The 19,478-nt window shown below is 43.9% G+C and overlaps 1 protein-coding gene across 4 annotated transcripts in view; it reads right to left on the bottom strand.

Moving 5' to 3' along the window:
• Positions 1–19,478, bottom strand: part of LOC135109676 (uncharacterized) — a 135,460-nt gene that overhangs the window by 64,117 nt on the left and 51,865 nt on the right. For 3 of the 4 annotated variants that reach the window (XM_064021212.1, XM_064021214.1, XM_064021213.1), the window contains exons 2-3: positions 17,601–18,432; positions 13,281–13,350 (exon numbers count right to left, since the gene is read on the bottom strand). In XM_064021212.1, coding sequence (XP_063877282.1) covers positions 13,281–13,350; positions 17,601–18,014 — 484 coding nt within the window. In that variant the 5' untranslated portion in view covers positions 18,015–18,432. The remainder of the gene's footprint in view (positions 1–13,280; positions 13,351–17,600; positions 18,433–19,478) is intronic. The other variant, XM_064021211.1, reaches the window with a different exon arrangement.

Below are 19,478 nucleotides of genomic sequence, written 5' to 3'. Positions count from 1 at the left end.
TCTCTCTCTCTCTCTCTCTCTCTCTCTCTCTCTCTCTCTCTCTCTCTCTCTCTCTCTCTCTCTCTCTCTCTCTCTGCTTCTTCGCTAACAAAGCCACGCACAACACTACGCGTTTTTTTTTTTTTTTTTTTTCAGGTAAAAGGGAAAAAAATAGTAGTGTCGATTAGATGAAAATAAATAAAGGATCAAAATAGTACATAGTAGTAGTAGTAGTAGTAGTAGTAGTAGTAGTAGTAGTAGTACTAGTAGTAGTAGCTATAAGAACAACAACAACAACAACAACGACAACAACAACAATAATAATGATACTTTCTCTTCATGTAAATATAAATCTGGAATTATTTATTCTTTCATTATTCAGTGATATATTCCATCTTTTTAATAACACAGCTCTTTCATATAATAAGGTAAAGAGCATACTCTCTCTCTCTCTCTCTCTCTCTCTCTCTCTCTCTCTCTCTCTCTCTCTCTCTCTCTCTCTCTGTCCTGGCATTAGAACAAAGGAATGCAACCTGGGTATACACACAGACAGACAGGATCCAGGTCACATAACAGACGAGGGGGAAATGACGTTTTGGTTACTGCTGCTGCTGCTGCTGCTACTACTACCATTATGTCATCATCACTACTACTATTACACCAACTATTAATAGGTATTCCTTTTACTCTTACGTACAAAGACATACTATCAAAATTATAGCAAGTACCACTAACCTATAATTACTACTACTACTACTACTACTACTACTACCATCACCACCACCACTGCCATCTTCACATCACAATCACCAGATCTTTCCAGCCACTATCTAATCAACATCTGCATACCTCTTAATACCACCACCACCACCACCACCACCCATACAATCATCCCAGCATAACTACAGCACTTTCACACCGAGTATCTTATCACCATCAGCACCACCACCCTCGCAACACCTCACGCCCATGGTAATATTAGGTAAGAGGGGAAGGGAAGGAGGTCAGGGCAGATACCAGGCGGCGTTGCACGTATTGACAAGAGATTCAAAGGCGGGATCCTGTATTGGTGCTGGGACAGAGAGAGAGAGAGAGAGAGAGGGGGAGAGAAGGGGGCGCTTATAACACGAGGCAGGGAAGCTGAGCGAGACAATGAATGGAATGAATGATGACTTGAATTCTCGTGTGTGTGTGTGTGTGTGTGTGTGTGTTATGTTAGGAGAGAAGAGTGTCTGTGTTAGTACTGCGTTTTGTGTTACTACTACTACTACTACTGCTACTACTACTACTACAAGGAATGGTGCCTGTTAGTACTGCGGAGTGTAATGAATCTTACTACTACTACTACTACTACTACTATTACTACCTTTTCATATCTTCCTACTGATAATACTACTACTAATAAACAAAGATTCTGCGCATCATTCACTGCTGCTGAATAAGAGTAGACAGTTTCTTTGTTTAGAGGAGGAGGAGGAGGAGGAGGAAGAGGAGGAGGAGGAGGAGGAGGTTTACCCATGAAATAGCCTTCCAGACGTTACATAACACAATCCCCAGCCAGAAGGTTCTCTTCCTCCGCCTCCGCCTCCTCCTCCTCCACCTCCTCCTTCTTTCTTCCTTTCTTACAACCCTTCACCCCCTTCCTTCCTCCCACTTCCTCACTTTCCTTCCAGTTATCCTTTCCTTCCTCTCCCTCCGTTTCCTCCGTCCTTCCCCCCGTCTCTCTTCCTGTCCCTCCCTCCTTTCCGCTCTTCCCTTCTATTCCCTGTCCCTTTCTCTCTTCCTCTCCCCCCTTTCCTCCTTCCTCTCTGACCCCCTCACCGACCCCAACCCCTTCATTTCCTCTGCTGCATACGTGAACATTCTAACCACACACACACACACACACACACACACACACACACACACACACACACAGGTCTACGTAATCATATATTTTGCTACGAACTGAGACTGGAATAATAATAAAAAAAAATATCTCATTAATTTGCGGGGTTTTTTTTTACTATTGTGGGATAAAAATATACGAGGGGAAGAAAAAAAAAACATGCAATAAAGGTCCTATCAATGCTCCAAATGCTTGACCTGAAGAGCCTTGGAAGCAATGAGGGAAAATTATCCTTTTTTAAATCCAACCCCACAATTTTTATTTACTTTTCTGCTTCTGTGAAAAAAAAGAGTAATGCAAAGTAGCTTTTTTTTTTGAGAACCAGAGAGAGAGAGAGAGAGAGAGAGAGAGAGAGAGAGAGAGAGAGAGAGAGAGAGAGAGAGAGAGAGAGAGAGAGAGAGAGAAAGAGACTATCCTTCAGGGAGTCAGTAAGAGAACGAAAGGCGGCCAGACTGACAGACAGACAGACAGACAGACAGACAGACAGACAGACAGACAGACAGACAGAAAGAAACAACACAAAACACCCTCGTTGATGGTTCCTCGTCCCCTGCGGCTAAAACAGGACACAGGAGAACAAACACACACACAAACACAAAAAGAGGGGAAAAAGTAGAGACAGAAATAGAAAGGCAAGAGGGAACAGGGAAAAAGAAAGGGAGTCAAGAGAAGAAATGCTCGGAAGACGAAAGAAAAAAAATGTACAGAAATTAAAGAGCGGCTGAAATAAGAAAGTAAGAGGGGAAAAGGAAAAAAAAAGGAAAAAAATAGAGAAGTTTAGGAAATAAATGTTTAGAAGAAAAAATGTGAAAATTGAAGAGCAAAAGGGAAAAAATGGAAATAAATAAAAGTGACTAGAAAGAAATAGAAAGGCAAGAGGGAAAAAGGGAAAAAACTAAAAAGAAAAAAAGAAAAGTGAAGAAAATAAAAGCTTAAAGAACGAGAAAAGTAGAAAAGAGGAAATTACAAGAAGCAAAAGAGAAAAGTGTGAAGTAAATGAGAGTGGATGGAAACAAATAGAAAAACAAGAAGGAAAGAGAAGGGAAAAAGGATAAGGAAAAACAAGGAAATAAAGGCTTACAAATCGAGAAGAGAAAAAAAAGGAAACTAAAGACAGAAAAAATATGAAGGAAATAAGTGAAAGGAAAGAAATAGAAAGACAAGAAGGAGAAAGAAGAGAAAAGGGGTAAGGGAAAAATAAGAAAATAAATGCTTAAAAAAACGAGAAAAAAAGAAAAATACGTGGAAATTAAAGAGAGGAAAAAAGAGAAAAATTGTGAAGTAAATGAGAGGAACTGGAACCCCCTGAACCACCTTTGCTTTTTTCCCTTCAGGCAACCTTGCAAAATGAAGGGAAAGGATAGAGAGAGAGAGAGAGAGAGAGAGAGAGAGAGAGAGAGAGAGAGAGAGAGAGAGAGAGAGAGAGAGAGAGAGAGAGAGAGAGAGAGAGAGAGAGAGAGGGTAAGGGGGAAAGTCAGAGAGCTAGTAAGAGAGAGAGGGAAAGAGGAGAGGAGGGAGGTAAGTGGGAACAAGGCATGGTGATGGTGGTGGTGGTGGAAAAGGAAACTAAAGAATATTATAATCGTATTCTTTATAAATATTACGTAGGTGTTTGTTAATACTGAGTTGTGCTATAAGTGTTACTACTACTATTACTACTACTACTACTACTACTATGAGGAAGAGAGAGAGAGTAAGAGGAAAGAGAAGTAAGAGTGAGAAGTGACAGTAATGGAAAGAATATAGAAAGCAAGAGTAATGACGAAAGAATGTTACGATGTTTTTGTTCTTTCATTTACGTGGGTGTTCTATTTTTATGAAGGAGAGAGCGTGGGAGAGTGGAGAAGGAAGGGAAGTGGGTGTGAGAAGTGATAGGAGATGGAATAGACGAGTAGTGAGGAAAGAATGTTATGATAGTGTTGGTTTTATTGGGTGGGTGTTGTATGAGGAAGAGATGGGTTATAGAGAGAGATGGGAGAGAATGGAGGGAAGAGGTAGAGATGGAAAGGAGATGAAAAACAAGAGTGATGACGAAAAATTGTGTTGGTTTTATGACACGGTTATGAGGGAGAGGGAGAGAGAGGAAAAGTGAAAAGGGAGACAAGGCGAGAGAGGTAGGAATGAGAAGCAGTAATGACGGAAAGGATAAGAAGTGGTTAGAATTATGACTCCAGAATATTATGATTGACTTGTCTTTATCATATTGGAGTTGTATCTTTACGAGGAGGAGAAAGGAAGGGTGAGAGAGAGAGAGAGAGAGAGAGAGAGAGAGAGAGAGAGAGAGAGAGAGAGAGAGAGAGAGAGAGAGAGAGAGAGAGAGAGAGAGAGAGAGAGAGAGAGAGAGAGAGAGAGAGAGAGAGAGAGAGAGAGAGAGAGAGAGAGAGTTGACAGTGATGGAAACCAGATGGAATACAAAATTTATGAATCCAGAATTATCATTGGATGTTGTGCTTTAATGAGGGGAGGAGGAGGACAGAGGGGGAGGGGAAAGGGGAAATGGGAGTGAAAATGAGGGAAAGTAATGAAGGATGGAAGCTGGAATAGGATACGTGTTATGCCAGAATTATGATGGTGCCTTTTATTATAAGTATGTCGTATTTTTATGAGAGTTTCATGAGGGAAAGGTTAGTCAGGTGTACAGTCGCGGTCACAAGGATAACAGGTAGGTGTGCTTCATTGAGAAACTGCCTCGCGTAAAGTCTGACGGTTTCTTGCAGCTTCCCTTATTTTCTTCTTTTTTTTTTTTTTTTGTTCTTAAATCGAGCAGCCTTCACAACTCACTCCGTTTTCCCGTTTTCATTCAAAATTTTTGAGTTTTCTCTTACTCCTTTCCTTTTTTCTTCTACAGTTTTGCGTTTTTTTTTTCTCTCTCTCTCATGCTGTTTTCCGTTTTTCTTGTACAGTTTTCCGTTTTCTTTTACCCTGTTTTCCGTTTTCTCTCCGTTTTTCCGGTTTTCCCACACTTTTTTTTCGTTTTCCCCTAACAGTTTTGCATTTTCTCTCAGTGCCAGTGAAGGAAACATAGAGATGAAGGAAGAGGAGGAGGCGGAAGGAGGAGGAGGAGGAGGAGGAGGAGGAGGAGGACGAAGGACGGTCTCAGGAGGTGCTTGAAACTTGTCCTTGGCGAGGGATTAGAACAAGATGGAGGGAATGTTAAATACTGAGACATGCCCAGGGGAAAAATGTAAGGAAAGTTGGGGAAAAAATTTATAAGGAAGGTTAAGAGGAGAGAGGGAACTGGAAAAATGGAAAAGGCGTTACTGGAGAGAAGAGAGATAGGAAGACTTGGACAATAAGATAATGGCGATGCTAAATACTGAGAAATACCTGTAAAAAGTAAAGAAAGTTGAGAAGAAAGTTTTGAGGTAAAATAAGAGAAGATAAAAATGGAAAAAGCGATACTGAATAGAATCAAGAATTACGAAGATTACAATAAGATAATGGTGATACTAAATACGAAGTAATACCTGAAAGAAAGAAAAAAAGTAAGAGTTAGGAAAGTTGAGAAAAGGGTTTGAAGTAAAATAAGATAAGAGGAAAATGGAAAAGCGATACTGGACAGAGAGTTAGGAAGATTACGATAAGATAATGGCGATGCTAAATAAAGAGAAATGTTAAGAAATAAAAAGTAAGGAAACTTGGGAAAATTTTTAAGGTAGGGTGAAAGAAGAGAGAGCATCACAAAAAAAAAAAAAAAGATGGAAGAGGCAATACTGAGAAGAACAGAGAAATAGGAAGATGGAGGAAGATAACAGCGATGCTAAATACTGAGAAACACAAAGAAAATGTGGGAAAAGTATTCAGACAAAGTTTTAAGATAGATGAAACAAGAGATAACATAAATTAAACACTGGAAGGAATTCAGGATGGAGAAAAGAAAAAGATAAGAATAAGATACTGTAGAGGAGTAAATATTAACGAAGGTGTGTGAGGCGTACGTTTAAAGGGACAGTTTAAAGACAAGGTAAGGAAGACGAAGGTGGGATTGGTCAGACAATGGAAGAGGCGACATTGAAGGTGAGTTGAAGGTTCTGAATAATAAAAGAATAAAAAAATGAATCAATGAATTAAGATGAAGAAATAAACATACATATATATAAAAAAAAAAATAATGAGAAGGAGGAGGAGGAGGAGGAGACAGATGCTAGACTAGACCAGACTGAGGTGGGGAAAAAGAAAAAAAGAAAGAAAGAAGGAAACTTTAGAGGCGAGGGAGTGAACGAGGAAGGAGAAAAGGAAAAAAAAAAGGAAGGAAGGAAGGAAGGAGAAAGAGAGAGAGGAATGGTTGGTTAGAAAAAATGGCGGTATTGGAGGAATGGTGATGATTTAGGGGTGCAGATAGTAGGGGGGTGGAGGCTGTGGGAGGGGAGAAGGGGCGTCACTCAGGTGTGGCAGTGAGGGGGAGAGGGGTCGATTGATCTTACGAGTGGTTGAGCCTTCGATATTAACGTTCTGGTCATGATTGAGGGGGGCGAGGGGGTGAGAGGGAGCGAGGGAGGGTGAGGGAGGAAAGGTACAAGGGTGAGGATCGAGTTGGTGCGGTGAGGGAGAGAGGAAGTGTGGGTGGTGTGGGTGGAGGAGAAGGAGGAAGAGGAAGAGGAGGAGGAGGAGGAGGAGGAGGAGGAGGAGGAGGAAGAGGAGTGCAATGAGTGAGGGAATAGATACTGGAGTGGTGCGGAGGTGTGTTTGTAAATATTTATAGCATGAGAGAGAGAGAGAGAGAGAGAGAGAGAGAGAGAGAGAGAGAGAGAGAGAGAGAGAGAGAGAGAGAGAGAGAGAGAGAGAGAGAGAGAGAGAGAGAGAGAGACGGTCTCCTCAAAATGTATATAATCTTTACTTAATCTTTCCTTACATCACAACCTTATCTCCCCTTTCCTCCTCCTCCTCCTCCTCTTGCATCTTCTCTTTCTCCGCATCCTTGGAAATCTGCCTCCTTCTACCATCTTGTTTTCCTTTATCCTCTCCTCAAAAAGCCTCTCCTTTGGCGTCTTTCTTCTTTCCTCCCCAGCCCTCCTCTTCCATCTCCATCTCTTCCTCCCTCGCTCTTTTTTCTTCTCCTCCTCCTCCTCCTCCTCCTCCTCCTCCTCCTCCTCCTCCTCCTCCCACCTCAGCCTTGTTATGTAATCGTGGTTTTGATACATGGACTGCCAAGAGAGAGAGAGAGAGAGAGAGAGAGAGAGAGAGAGAGAGAGAGAGAGAGAGAGAGAGAGAGAGAGAGAGTCTCGCTCCTCACAATCTTAGCTTTTTCCTTAGTAGTGACATAATAATTTTATATCTGCCCCCCCCTCCTCTCTCTCTCTCTCTCTCTCTCTCTCTCCTCTCTCTCTCTCTCTCTCTCTCTCTCTCTCTCTCTCTCTCTCTCTCTCTCTCTCTCTCTCTTTTGATTTTGTATCACTTATTCGTCCGTCCGTCTCTCTGTCTGTCTGTCTCAGTATCTCTATTTATCTCCGTACTCTTTCACATCACAGTCTGTTACACCACCACCACCATCACCAACCACCACCACCACCACCACCATCATATACATATATACTTCAGAATTCACGAAGCTTTATGAATGCACGCAAGTTTTAATATCATCGCAAGTCAACACTCCGGTGCTTCACGAGCCAGGCACACACTCCATGTATCACTCGTGTCTTCCTAACCAGACCTTTCACTAATTAGTATTCAGGTGTGCTGGGTTATTCACCAGGGCAGTGACTAAGTTGGCTTGAGTACCTATTTGGGTGGGGAAGGTGTTTTCATTTTATTTTTATTTTTTCCAGCGATGTGGTATGTTATCCAGTCACCCAGTTAGGTCTCAGTCATTTAATAGTCATTTAATCAAGCGTCTTTCTATTGTCTCATCACTCAGTCAGTCAGGTCAGCCAGTCAGTTACACAGAAGGATGATCATTTAGTTAGTCAAATTTCAATCATCTTAGCCAGTCAGTTAAATTAGCCAGTCATATAAACAGACAGTCATTTAGCCATTCTCAGCCACCTCATCATTCAGTCATTCAGTCAGTTAAGTCAGCAAGTCAATTTAGTCAGTCATTCAAACACACTAAACTAGTCTCTTCATCAGTCATCAGCCAGCTATCTGTCAGTCAGTCAGTCAGTCAAATTCACCAGTTATTCAACCACTCAACCACTCACACACACGCATCCAGTCCATCCCACCATTCACTCCTTCAGTCAGTCAGTCTTTCGTCATTTAGTCAGTCAGAAACTCGTACGAATAATGAGCCTCTCAGAGTGTTTCCCCTTGACAAAAGTTTCCACTCCAGTACGCACTAACCTCCTAACGAGAGACGCAAGGCCACCCTCGTCTTGACTGCACCAAACCCCCCACCTGTTATGGATACAATGTTGAATTTCGGAGCTCAGATGAAAGAAACGTGAACATAACGAGAGAGAGAGAGAGAGAGAGAGAGAGAGAGAGAGAGAGAGAGAGAGAGAGAGAGAGAGAGAGAGAGAGAGAGAGAGAGAGAGAGAGTTAATTTCTTGGAAGATTTTCAACGGAAGATCAACAACAGAAAGACAAGATAAATTACCAAAAATAAGAAAAAATAAAAAAAAATAAAAAAAAAGTCGAGAGAGAGAGAGAGAGAGAGAGAGAGAGAGAGAGAGAGAGAGAGAGAGAGAGAGAGAGAGAGAGAGAGAGAGAGAGAAGAATAAATAAAAACGAAGCGCCCAAAAGAAAAATGAAAAAAAAAATACGAACATTGTTTTACTTCATCACACAATTTTTTTTTTTTCCACACAATATTTTTTTTCCCGAAACATTATTTATTTTCGTTACCCCTGATCCTCCTGCATATATAACGAGGCCTCACCATCAACCTGGTTAAGAGTTCAAAGCAACACGGTAACATGTCTGTCTTAAACACACCGCCAGGAGGCATGACGTAACATAAACATAACTGTACGACAACGTTTCCTGGGCAGGTTGCAGGAAGACCCCCCTTTCTCCAAACGCCGACCTCACAACGCTGCCGGACGTACGACTGAGACTAATTAATTTTCTACAATCAGTTTCAGGGAATAACAGGCCTTTGTTTATCAGCCAAACATTTAATAACGGCGCTAATGAACAACTTTCACCCCCGGGGAAGCCACGCTAATGAGACAGACAGATTACGAAGGAAAAAAAAAAATGTTCAGTAATATTTTTTCGAAGGAGGAAAGAAAATAATAACCAGAGCTTCTTTCAAGATATGCAAACTTCCCCTCCTCTTCCTCTTCCTCCTGCTCCTCCTCATCCTCCTCCTCACAAAGACAGGAGATAGGTCATGTGGGGCGGGGAATTGGGTCACGCCATGCAGGGCTAAAGTGGGGAGGGGTCAGGTGGTGGTGGTGGTGGTGGTGGTGGGTGGAGGGAGTCACAGTGGTGGTGGAAGAGCAGCAGAATCAATGAATTCCACGAGGCTGGGGAAAGAGAGTGGAAGGGGAAGGGGAGAGTGGAAAAAGAGAGTTTGGGGGGAGAGAAGGGGAGAGTGAGGGGAGTAGAGTAGCGCGTGTACGTGTGTGTGTGGAAGAGAGAGAGAGAGAGAGAGAGAGAGAGAGAGAGAGAGAGAGAGAGAGAGAGAGAGAGAGAGAGAGAGAGAGAGAGAGGGAGTTTTAGAATCCACACATGTGCAATACGTAAACCTGATAAGACTCAACCACAAATTTGATAAACAGAACAAGATAATGGTAACAATAATCACGTAAAAGAAAATATTTAACCTCTCTCTCTCTCTCTCTCTCTCTCTCTCTCTCTCTCTCTCTCTCTCTCTCTCTCTCTCTCTCTCTCTCTCTCTCTCTACAACGCAACCATTCGCTCTTCCCTTACTCCTCTCCCCCCACTCCCTCGTATGTTCCCCTCTTCCTCCTCCTCCTCCTCCTCCTCCTCCTCTCTCTGTAAAGTAGGTCGCGGATGCTGTGGAGTGAAGCTGACCTGTTCTCTTCAAACGAGGTCAGGCGAGGCCACTACTGTCCCAAGGTCGCTATCTCAACTAGATCAAGGTCACTGCCCCCCGAAAGCCAGGTCACGTATGCCAAACAAGGTCAAATATGAAGGGAATCACAACGCACTTGACCTAAAAAGAAGACAGTACGTATAAATATCAGAAATATGAGTAGTGGTTATTGCGTAATACTCAAGGCTCGCTCAGTTTTCTCTCAAAATCATCCACAGAAAACGGGTGCAAGAGGTTCCAGGTAAGGGGCAACTCAAACAAAGTGACGTGAGGTGTGCTTAAGCTTGGACGGGTGACGGATGGAAGGGAGGGAGGGGGGGACACTAAAAATGGCTCAAGTAGACATCCAATTTCCTGCGTCCCGGGATTATCTGCCGTATCTTATCACAGGTGAGGCCCCGAGAGTGCTGCCCCTGGCCTCCCCTGCCTGTGTGGTTTGGTGGGTGATGCTGTGGCGGTGGTAGTGGTGGTGGTAGTGGTGATGGTGATGGTAGTAGTAATAGCAGTAGTAGTAGTAGTACGCTGAATTAAGAATTATGCTGTATGGGAAACAAATAACAAATTGAATGCGTTCGCACACACACACACACACACACACACACACACACACACACACACACGCACAAATGAGCGCCTTATCGCTTCCTGAGTAACGACTTCGTATCAGCATCCTGTCACCACCACCACCATCATTACCACTACCACCACAAGCATCACCATCACCACCACCACCACAAGCACCACCACAATTACTACTCTCTATTTTCACTACAATTATCACTATTATTACCACATGCTCCGGTATAAACAACATGGTCTCTCTCTCTCTCTCTCTCTCTCTCTCTCTCTCTCTCTCTCTCTCTCTCTCTCTCTCTCTCTCTTATCGATGCTGTTATGTAACTTATTCTCTTTTCCTCTAATACATGTTTAGGCTGGTAGATGGCGTTGTGAGCTCCTCCCCTCCCCCACCTCTCTCTCTCTCTCTCTCTCTCTCTCTCTCTCTCTCTTGGAAGGGTGCCAGTGCCAACTTAGGTCAAGGTTATGAAGAAAATAGTCGATAGGCATTCTTGACTTAACCGTGTGTGTGTGTGTGTGTGTGTGTGTGTGTGTGTGTGTGTGTGTGTGTGTGTCATGGCCGCGGAAGGGTGAAGTTATGGCCTCAAAACATTAATAACAAAATTCCTTCCCTCATGTCACTGTGTCTTTTTCCTTCTTGTTTCCTTCTTCCTCTCCTTCTTGAGGGAACTTTGGGAGAGATGAAAGGAAGAGGAAGGGAGGGAGGGAGGAGAAGAGGGGAGGAAGAAAGGAAACGGTGGGGAAAAGTGAACGAGGAAGCAGAGGACAGTAATGATGAAAGGAAGAAAAAGGGAGGAGGAGATGGGAGGAAGAAAGAAAACGGTCAAGAAAAAAAAATGAACGAGGAAGCGGAGGAGGAGAAAAATGATGGAAGGAAAGGAGGCAGAGGAAGAAGAAGGAGAAAGAATGGGAGAGAAGAATGAGCAAGATGATGGAAGGGAGGGAAGAGAAGGGAAGGAACGGGAGGGGAGGGAGGAAAGTGATGGTTATTACTGGATATTACTGGAAGGAAAATGAGGGAGAGAAGGAAGGAGGGAGAGAAAGAGGGAGGAAGAAGAGGGGGAGCGATAAGAGGAACAGGGTGGCATGACTCGTGCAAGACAGGTAAACAGAATGAAATGGGGAGGAGTTGGAATGTAAATAGGTATGAAGAAGAGAATAACAGGAATAAACGAGAGAAGAAATCATGAGTGAAACAATAAGAGTAAAAAAAAAAAAAAAACAAGGAAGAAGAGTAATCATATAAAAATAACAATAGGAAGGTAGAAAAAAAGAGAGAAAATACGGAAGAAGGAAGATGTCACGATAAACAATAAATAAGATAAAAGGAATAACACAAACTATAGATAAACGTGATGCAGGAAAGTAAGAAAGCAAAAGAAACGTAAGAGTAAAGAAAAAAAAAATAAAAGGAATAATAACACAACTGAATCAATACAAGATATGACTGAAGAAAGAAAGGAAGATGAAGAACTGCAGGCGCGAAAGCAAGAGGAATAAGATCAAGATAACAGGTAAGAGTACGAAGATACAGAATAAGTGAATAAAGAGGAGAATAAAAAAGTTGTAATGAAGGACTGTAGATGGAATATGAAAGTAAAGATAACAAAAGCACGAAAATGCATACAAAAAAGGATAATAGAGAAGAGAATAACAAACAAACAATAACAGGTGTAAGAGACGTCGTGAAAAAAGAGGAAGAATAGGAAAAAAAATAAAAGTAACTAATACAAAGAGTAACGTAGTAAATAATTAAAAAGTAACAAGAAATAGCTAACAACACATTTATTGATAACGAAAGGCATTGATAGACACGATCGAAGACTGCACGTGGCGAAAGGGAAGAAGAAGAAAAAAAAAAAAGAGCAACATAAAGGATAACGCGGTAAATAAAGAAAGGATAACAAGAATAACTGGTGACAAGTCAATTAATAATAGGAAGAAGGAGAGAGAAATAGAACAGCGATTGAAAATTACGTAGTAAATAAAAGTGGAGAGACGGAGAAAAAAAAAAAAACTAACAAAGCTTAATAGTAAATAAAACAATAACAAGAGCAGCTGATATCAAGTTAATTAATGATAGAAGGTTAAACGTATGCAAGTAATCGAGGACAGCACGTGAAGAAGAGGAAAAGACGAAAAAAATAACAAATAAATAAAAAAAAAAAGATGAGTAACTAAAATGAAGAATAACATAATAAACAAAGAAAGAATAACAAGAATAGCTACAGTATAGTCAATTAATAAAGGAAGAAGGCCAACAGTATAACAGCGATCGAAGACTGCACGGGAGAGGAATGGACTCGCCCGACCTTAGCTGGCCTGCGAGGTGACCCCTAGACAAGGCCACGGCCACTCCCAAGGCCTCCACCAAGGCCACACACGCCAGGTATTGATCACACCCCACGCTCCCACACCCCTTCCTCAGGTGCAACGCCCCCATCACTCACACTTGTCCATAACACCTGCCCCAATGCTAATTAATCACCCTGCACGTGCTAACTAAGAGTGATGGGTGCCAAGTGACAGTGTGAGGAAGGGTCAGCAGGTCAGGTCAGGCTGGGTCACAGTGGTTACTGACCCCTCGCGACCTGTAATGGATTTTCCCACAAGTGACGTAATGGCCTCGTGACGTCACTGATTTCTCCACCAATAAAAGGAACGCTAAGGAAATACTCTATGAAATCCCTCTCTTTATCATTCTTTCCTCTATTGAATTTCCATTTATCCAGTTTTTAGTTACGAAATAAGTGTGAAAGGCATGGAAATGTGATAAATGATAAGCTTCATTCATTGAGGATTCCTTTTGAGCAAGTTACCTATAAAATCAACGTTTTCTGATACCAAAGAAAACTTGTGGTATTGAAGGGATACTTGTATGTTTGGACTGACCTGGGTGAGGCAGGCGGGCTGTGGCTGTCTGTAACTCCCCCAGCGCCTTGACGTGCACCTCGCGGGAACTCTGAAAAGGAGATAAGAGGGAATGTTACTACAGGGGGAGGAACACTGCAATAAACACTGTAATTTCCTCCTCCTCCTCCTCATCATCATCATCATTATCATTTACCAACCCCACCACCAGACTGCAATAAAGGGTAGTATTTCCTCCATCGTTATCACCACCACCACCGCCACCACCACCATTGCAATAAAAAAAGGTAATATTCCCCATTCCATCATCACCTCCACCTTCACCGCCACCGCCACCACCACCACCACCACCAGATTACAACACAATACCTCCACTGCTAATCATAAACTTTTTTTCTCTTTCTTGCACCAGAATACTACGCAACAAAATAAACACGTATCAAGGAAATAAGATAGCAGCAATATCTGTGCCTTCACCACCTACAGCCACAGAACCACACTAACAAGAGCAATAACATTCTAGTCCACGTGTTTGCCTTATCTCCCTGCTATCGGTTTGGACACCTGAACCCTTTAGACTCTTTATCCAAGCTTCATCACCTAATATTACGTCTCCAGATCATCTAAATACCCCTTTGCTTAGATCTTGCTTATTTCCTCCTCCACTCTATCTCTCTCTTATAACTTTTCTTTTTCTTTACGTTCCTCAAATACTTATTACATTGTTGTTTAGCCCCTCTCAGCCCTCCCCTCACTGTCCCTCTCACTCATAACCTTTTCTTTCCTTTATATTACGTCTCTCAGTTACTACAAACAGCCCCACTTATTCTTTCCAATACTCTCTCTCATTCTATCCTTGCTTTACTCGGCCCCTTTCCTCACTGTATCCCTTCCACTCATATCTTTCCCTCTCCCTCCCGGTGCTACTTCTCCCTTCCCTCCCTCTCTTAATCTCTCCACTCCCTTCCCATTGTCTCCCCACCCACATTCCCCTCAGTACCGTTACCTCTCCCATCACTGTATCCTCCCACTCATAACCTTTCCTTCCCCTCCCAGCAATTTTTCTCCCACTGTCCCTCCTTTCTCAGTCTCTCAGAACCTTCCCTTCCCATATTTCCTCTAGTTTACCATTTCCTTCCCTATCACTCATACCTCTCCTAGTTCCACATTCACATCACTTACTTCTCTCCCACCTTCCTACACATGCTCTCTCAACCTTTCACATTACCTCGATCGCAACACCTTCTTTCTATTCTCTATCCCGTTACTATTCTATCTCCACCCCTTAACTCCATAACCTCAACCCACGCACTACCCTTTCCTCTCAATACCTCACCCAACACACTATTTTCTAACCTAACCTAACTGAACTTAACCTATCCTATCCTATCCTATCCTAACTTCAACTACCCTAACCTAACCTAACTTAACCAAACCAAAGTTAACCTAATCTACCCTAACCTAACCAAACCTAAACTAACCTAACCAAACATGACCTACCTAACTTAACCTAACCCCATTCACAACCCTTCCACCTTGCTACCCCTTCCTCCCTTCCCCCTTCATTCAACCCTGATCACGACCCTTACTTCATATACCCATCATCCTTTTGCCTAACCTGACTAATCCTGCCTCTCCAGTACCCCCTTGGCACTCCCTGTATCGTGAACCCTTCCTATCGCATTCCCCTCCCCTTACGATACGTGCCTTACTCAACTCCCCCCCCTCAATACCCACTGTAATGACCCTAAAAGTATAATGACCGTGGTATCAAAGTGACTCACGACCTCATTGCTGACTTTTACTTCATGAATCATAATAACGCAAACATGTTGACTCACGCGCATGACATTATATTTTTGTGCCAAGACCAGACGACTCAGCCGCCGCTTGCCACGCACAGTCACGGCCACCAGTTTGTTCACAGGTCGTATTTTTTTCCACTAATTTAACCGTTTCGTCTCAACCTAAGTCCTCAAACTAAGTCCTCAACCTCTCACTTTGCAAATCCTGAGAATTGAAAGGTTGAAAGGAGATCAGAGGACGTCAGACTAAAGGAAGACGCTACACAGTGGAAGTAAGAGCGTCAGGTTACAAGACTTCTGGCCGCGACTGTACCTTTCCAGGCCATTTGGTAAGCGGCGGTGGCGAGCGAGACTTTATTCTTCACTCGGGTAACAGGAAAGTATGTAAAAACTGGTCCTAAAAATGTGGCAGACAAGTGTGTGATTAGATACGATACGGAACTAACTGTGCATAATCACCACTGGTATATACAACTCCATATAAGGCAAGGAACTCTCGTAACGTCCTCCACTCACCTCATCTCATCTCTTTTCCTCATCTCTTTCATCTGCACGTCTCTTCCAGGCCACCTAAGCGAAGCCACCCTAAATCTCTTCCACTCTTCTCCACTCACCTCTATCTTCACGTCTATTCCAGGCTACTCCAGCAAAAATCTCCCTAAATCTCTTCCACTCTTCTCCACTATTTCTATCTTCTCCATGTCTATTCCAGGCTACCCCAGCAGGACCTCCCTAAATCTCTTCCACCCGTCTCCACTTATCTCGATCTCTACCACTCCATCTCAGTAAATTTATCAGCAAAACTTCTTACATAATTTCCCCATCTAGCTACGCGTCCTGTCTTGTCTTTACACTCCCAAGACTGAAATTCTGTACCATAAAAGGGAAACAAATCTTAGTGGGAATTTTAGTGTACGTTTCAGTCTCATCCTGTGTCCGTCTATTTCAGGCCACCCCAGCAAAACGTGGATCGCTTCTCTATTTAGCTCTATCCTGCCTTGCGTTTATATTTACTTTGTCATTCTGGATTATAAAAGGAAACAGATCTTAATGGGAATCTTACTATATGTTTCAGTCTACGAAATAATACAAAACTTAATGGGAACTGTGCTATATATTTCAGTTTCATCTTTTTTTCCCGTCCGGTGCTAACTCACGGCAGATCTTCAGTGTGCATAGGTGAGTCTCAGATAACGCGTGGCACTTTGCACCTCTTTGTGTGGCATTTGTGAGGTTTTTTTTCTCGTGCCCAATTGACTTTTCAGCCCTTGACATATTTTCTCCACTCGTATGAACACTTTTACCGCTACAGCTTCCTCTTACCTTGATACAGTGGTCTTGTGTAAGTTTAGATAGTGTTTTGAACGAGTACTCTCACAGCAAAAGGTGTCAGCGAATATTTAGTAATGCCTTTTTACTATTTGTAATTTAATTTTTGATGAGTTAAACTGTATAGAGTTGCTAAACATAAAATTACATGTGCCATTAGCAGTTAAAGGGTTAATCTATATATTTACCAAGCCGACATCCATTATAAGGAAAACAGTCGAAATAAGGTTTAGTCACACTCGCATTTCACGGTCCCAAGCAAAATCATTCCCTCACACCCTGTCCTGTGTAAACAATGATAAAAATGGTTACCCTTTCCCTGCCATATGCACTAATTCTCGACACTTAGAGCAACGTATGGAATCTTTATAATCGTCAAAAAAAAAAAAAAAAAGATTAGCAAAATAGATGTTGCAATTTCTAGCCGTCACAATTTTTCGAAGTGGCTGTAAAGCAAGAATTGTCTCACAGTGGCTAGTGATTAAGGAAAGATGGGGCAAATAGCACTGAAGGGTTACATCGAAGTAAGGCCAAAATAAATTCCCTCACAACACATCGTGTGGAAGTAATGATAAAACTGGTTCCTTTAGTGTTACGTGGCGTTCTGAAGAGGCACATGTGAGTGAGAGAAAAGGTGCGTGTGCTGGTGTGAAAAGACTACCTGGGCACCACGCACACGTCTGACCTTAATGTGTGTGTGTGGGGGGGGGATGGTGGGAGGGGAAAAGCTAAAAAGCACGGTGGAAAAAAATGAAAACAAAAAAAGACTCGAAGGTGGTTACGTGATACAGAAATAAAAAAAACAAAATGTAAAAACACACACACACACACACACACACACAATTTCAGAAGGAAGTCAGTGATTACGCGACACGGGAGTAAAAACAGAGGCGGCAAGAAGTGTATTGAAAGCGAGCGAGCGAGCGAGAAAGAAACAACCTCATTAAGTTCATCAGGTGAGCAAGTTGGAACAGAAGCGGCGCGATCACATCTCAGATAACGAACTAATAGTAACGACAATTCTTCCTCAATTCCTGCGATCAATTATCAGGAGGAGGAGGAGGAGGAGGAGGAGGAGGAATAGAGGGAGGGAGGGAGGGAGAGACGAAGGAGGAGGAGAGAGGGAGGAAGGAGAGAGGAAGGAAAAAATAAGGCACGGGAGTACGTAAGTATGCCGCCCCGTTAGTTAGAAAGCTTCGCTACCCACCGATTTGGAGGACGACTGGTTGCGGGAGGGAGTGGCGGCGGCGGCGGCGGCTGCGGCACTCTGTCTCTGGTGGTGGCGGTGCTCCTTGTGTCTGCCGGAGGACGTGCTTCTCTTCGAGTGACCGCTGAAGGAGTCGCTGCCGCTGCTACTCCCGCTGCGCTCCTTGCCGTCACTGGCACTCCTGTGTCTGCTGTGGTCACTGCTTTTACTCCTGCTGTTGCTGTTGCTCTCGCTGTCACTGTTCCGGTGCGGGCGGCGCGTGTAGTGGGCCCGGGGCATGTTGGAGAGCATGGCCAAGGTCGCCGCCCACTCCTCAGCGGAGCAGGCGGTGATGCAGAAGCCCTTCCTGCCGCTCTCACCCTTCCCACTCCCGGCATAGGGCATCGCCACGCTGCTGCTGCGCTTCAGGGGCATGGCGGCACTGCTGCTGCGACAAAGGCTCGGCCAAAAAGCACCAAGATCGTCTTATGCAACTAGTTAAATCCCGGGCCGGTCTGTGGCGCTGCGTGGCGGAATGGAGATGAGGGTGTCCCGGGGGTGCGGCGGGCTGGCGGTGGGGTGGCGGCGTAGCGGTGTAGTGGCGGTGTGGGGTGGTGGTGTAGCGGTGGTTCTCAAGGGCGCGGGGGAGTGGCCGGATACTCAGGGCCGGCTGGGGTACACCTCTAGTCTTGTTCAGCCCGAAGACAACACAAGAGGAAGGAAAACACTTGATCTTTCGCCGCGCCACGGCAGAAGAACGTGAAGGAGAAAAAAAAAGTCCCGGGCTCTATTCACTCCACGGACATGAGTGAGGCGCGAAAAAGGTTCTTGGTCCTCGTGAAGGTAACGTCCACTAAAGAAACAAATAAAAAAAATAAACAATCCTCAGGTCGTGTTCGGATCAAAGGGATTACGTGACAAAAAAAAAAAAAGTTCCTGGTTCAGATTAGCTTAAGGACAAGAGTTCCGGTACCGTTAGCGGCCCTACAAGAAAGCTGTCCCGTTGTCCCGCTGTGTCACTGCTCGCGGCGTCCCTCAAGGCGGTGACTGCAGCCGTCAGCGGTGTCTACCCATTTGTAAGGAAGGACAAAGGTCAGCTGCGAACCAGGACGGGAAAATCAGGTCTTGTGCTGACTGGCGAGGACAAATGGTCGCTCCAGTTGTGTGGGGGGGAGGGGGAAGTGGAGGCACAGGTAAAAACAGGAATAAGAAAGGGAGAAGAATAGGAGAGAAGAGAGAGAGTGGAGGCTAAAGGAGGGGTGAAGGAAATGCGAGAGAGTGTGCCGCGAGATAATGGCGATGAGGAAACAGGTGTAAAGAGTAATTGTGGTGAAGAACAAGGCAGAGGAAACTGGGGAGACGGCGAGAGGATACAGCAGCAGCAGGAGGAGGAGGAGGAGGAGGAGGGGATTGCAAAGCTTTTACAAATAACAACACAAATACTGGCCTAGTTTGGAACGACGACGACAAGGAGGAGGAGGAGGAGAAAGAGAAAGTAAAGTATGAAGCTGAAAAAAAAAAGAAAAGGCATGAAAAGTGAGAAATGAGGAGGATAAGAACGAAAAGAAAAATAAGAAAGTGAAAGGATGATGTTGAAGATGAAGAATGGAAACAGTGGACACTGAAACACAAGGAGGAGGAGGAGGACGAGGAGGAGGAGGAGGAGGAGGAGGAGGAGGAGGAGGAGGAGGAGGAGGAGGAGGAGGAGGAGGAGGAGGCACGAAGGGAGACAAACCACTGGGGCACTAGAACACCCAGACCAGTTTGAGAGAGAGAAAGAAAGACTGGCTGGAACTTGCTCACTCCCGACACCAGACCTGTGCCAGCGGGAAAGTGAGACACAGCACGCCACCAGGGCCTCCTCTGCCCTACTGACGGAGGCTGAGATTCTTCCGACGC

The sequence above is a fragment of the Scylla paramamosain genome, chromosome 19, assembly GCF_035594125.1.
Source record: "Scylla paramamosain isolate STU-SP2022 chromosome 19, ASM3559412v1, whole genome shotgun sequence".
Lineage (NCBI taxonomy): Eukaryota > Metazoa > Arthropoda > Malacostraca > Decapoda > Portunidae > Scylla > Scylla paramamosain.
This window is presented reverse-complemented; position numbering and strand designations above follow the sequence as displayed.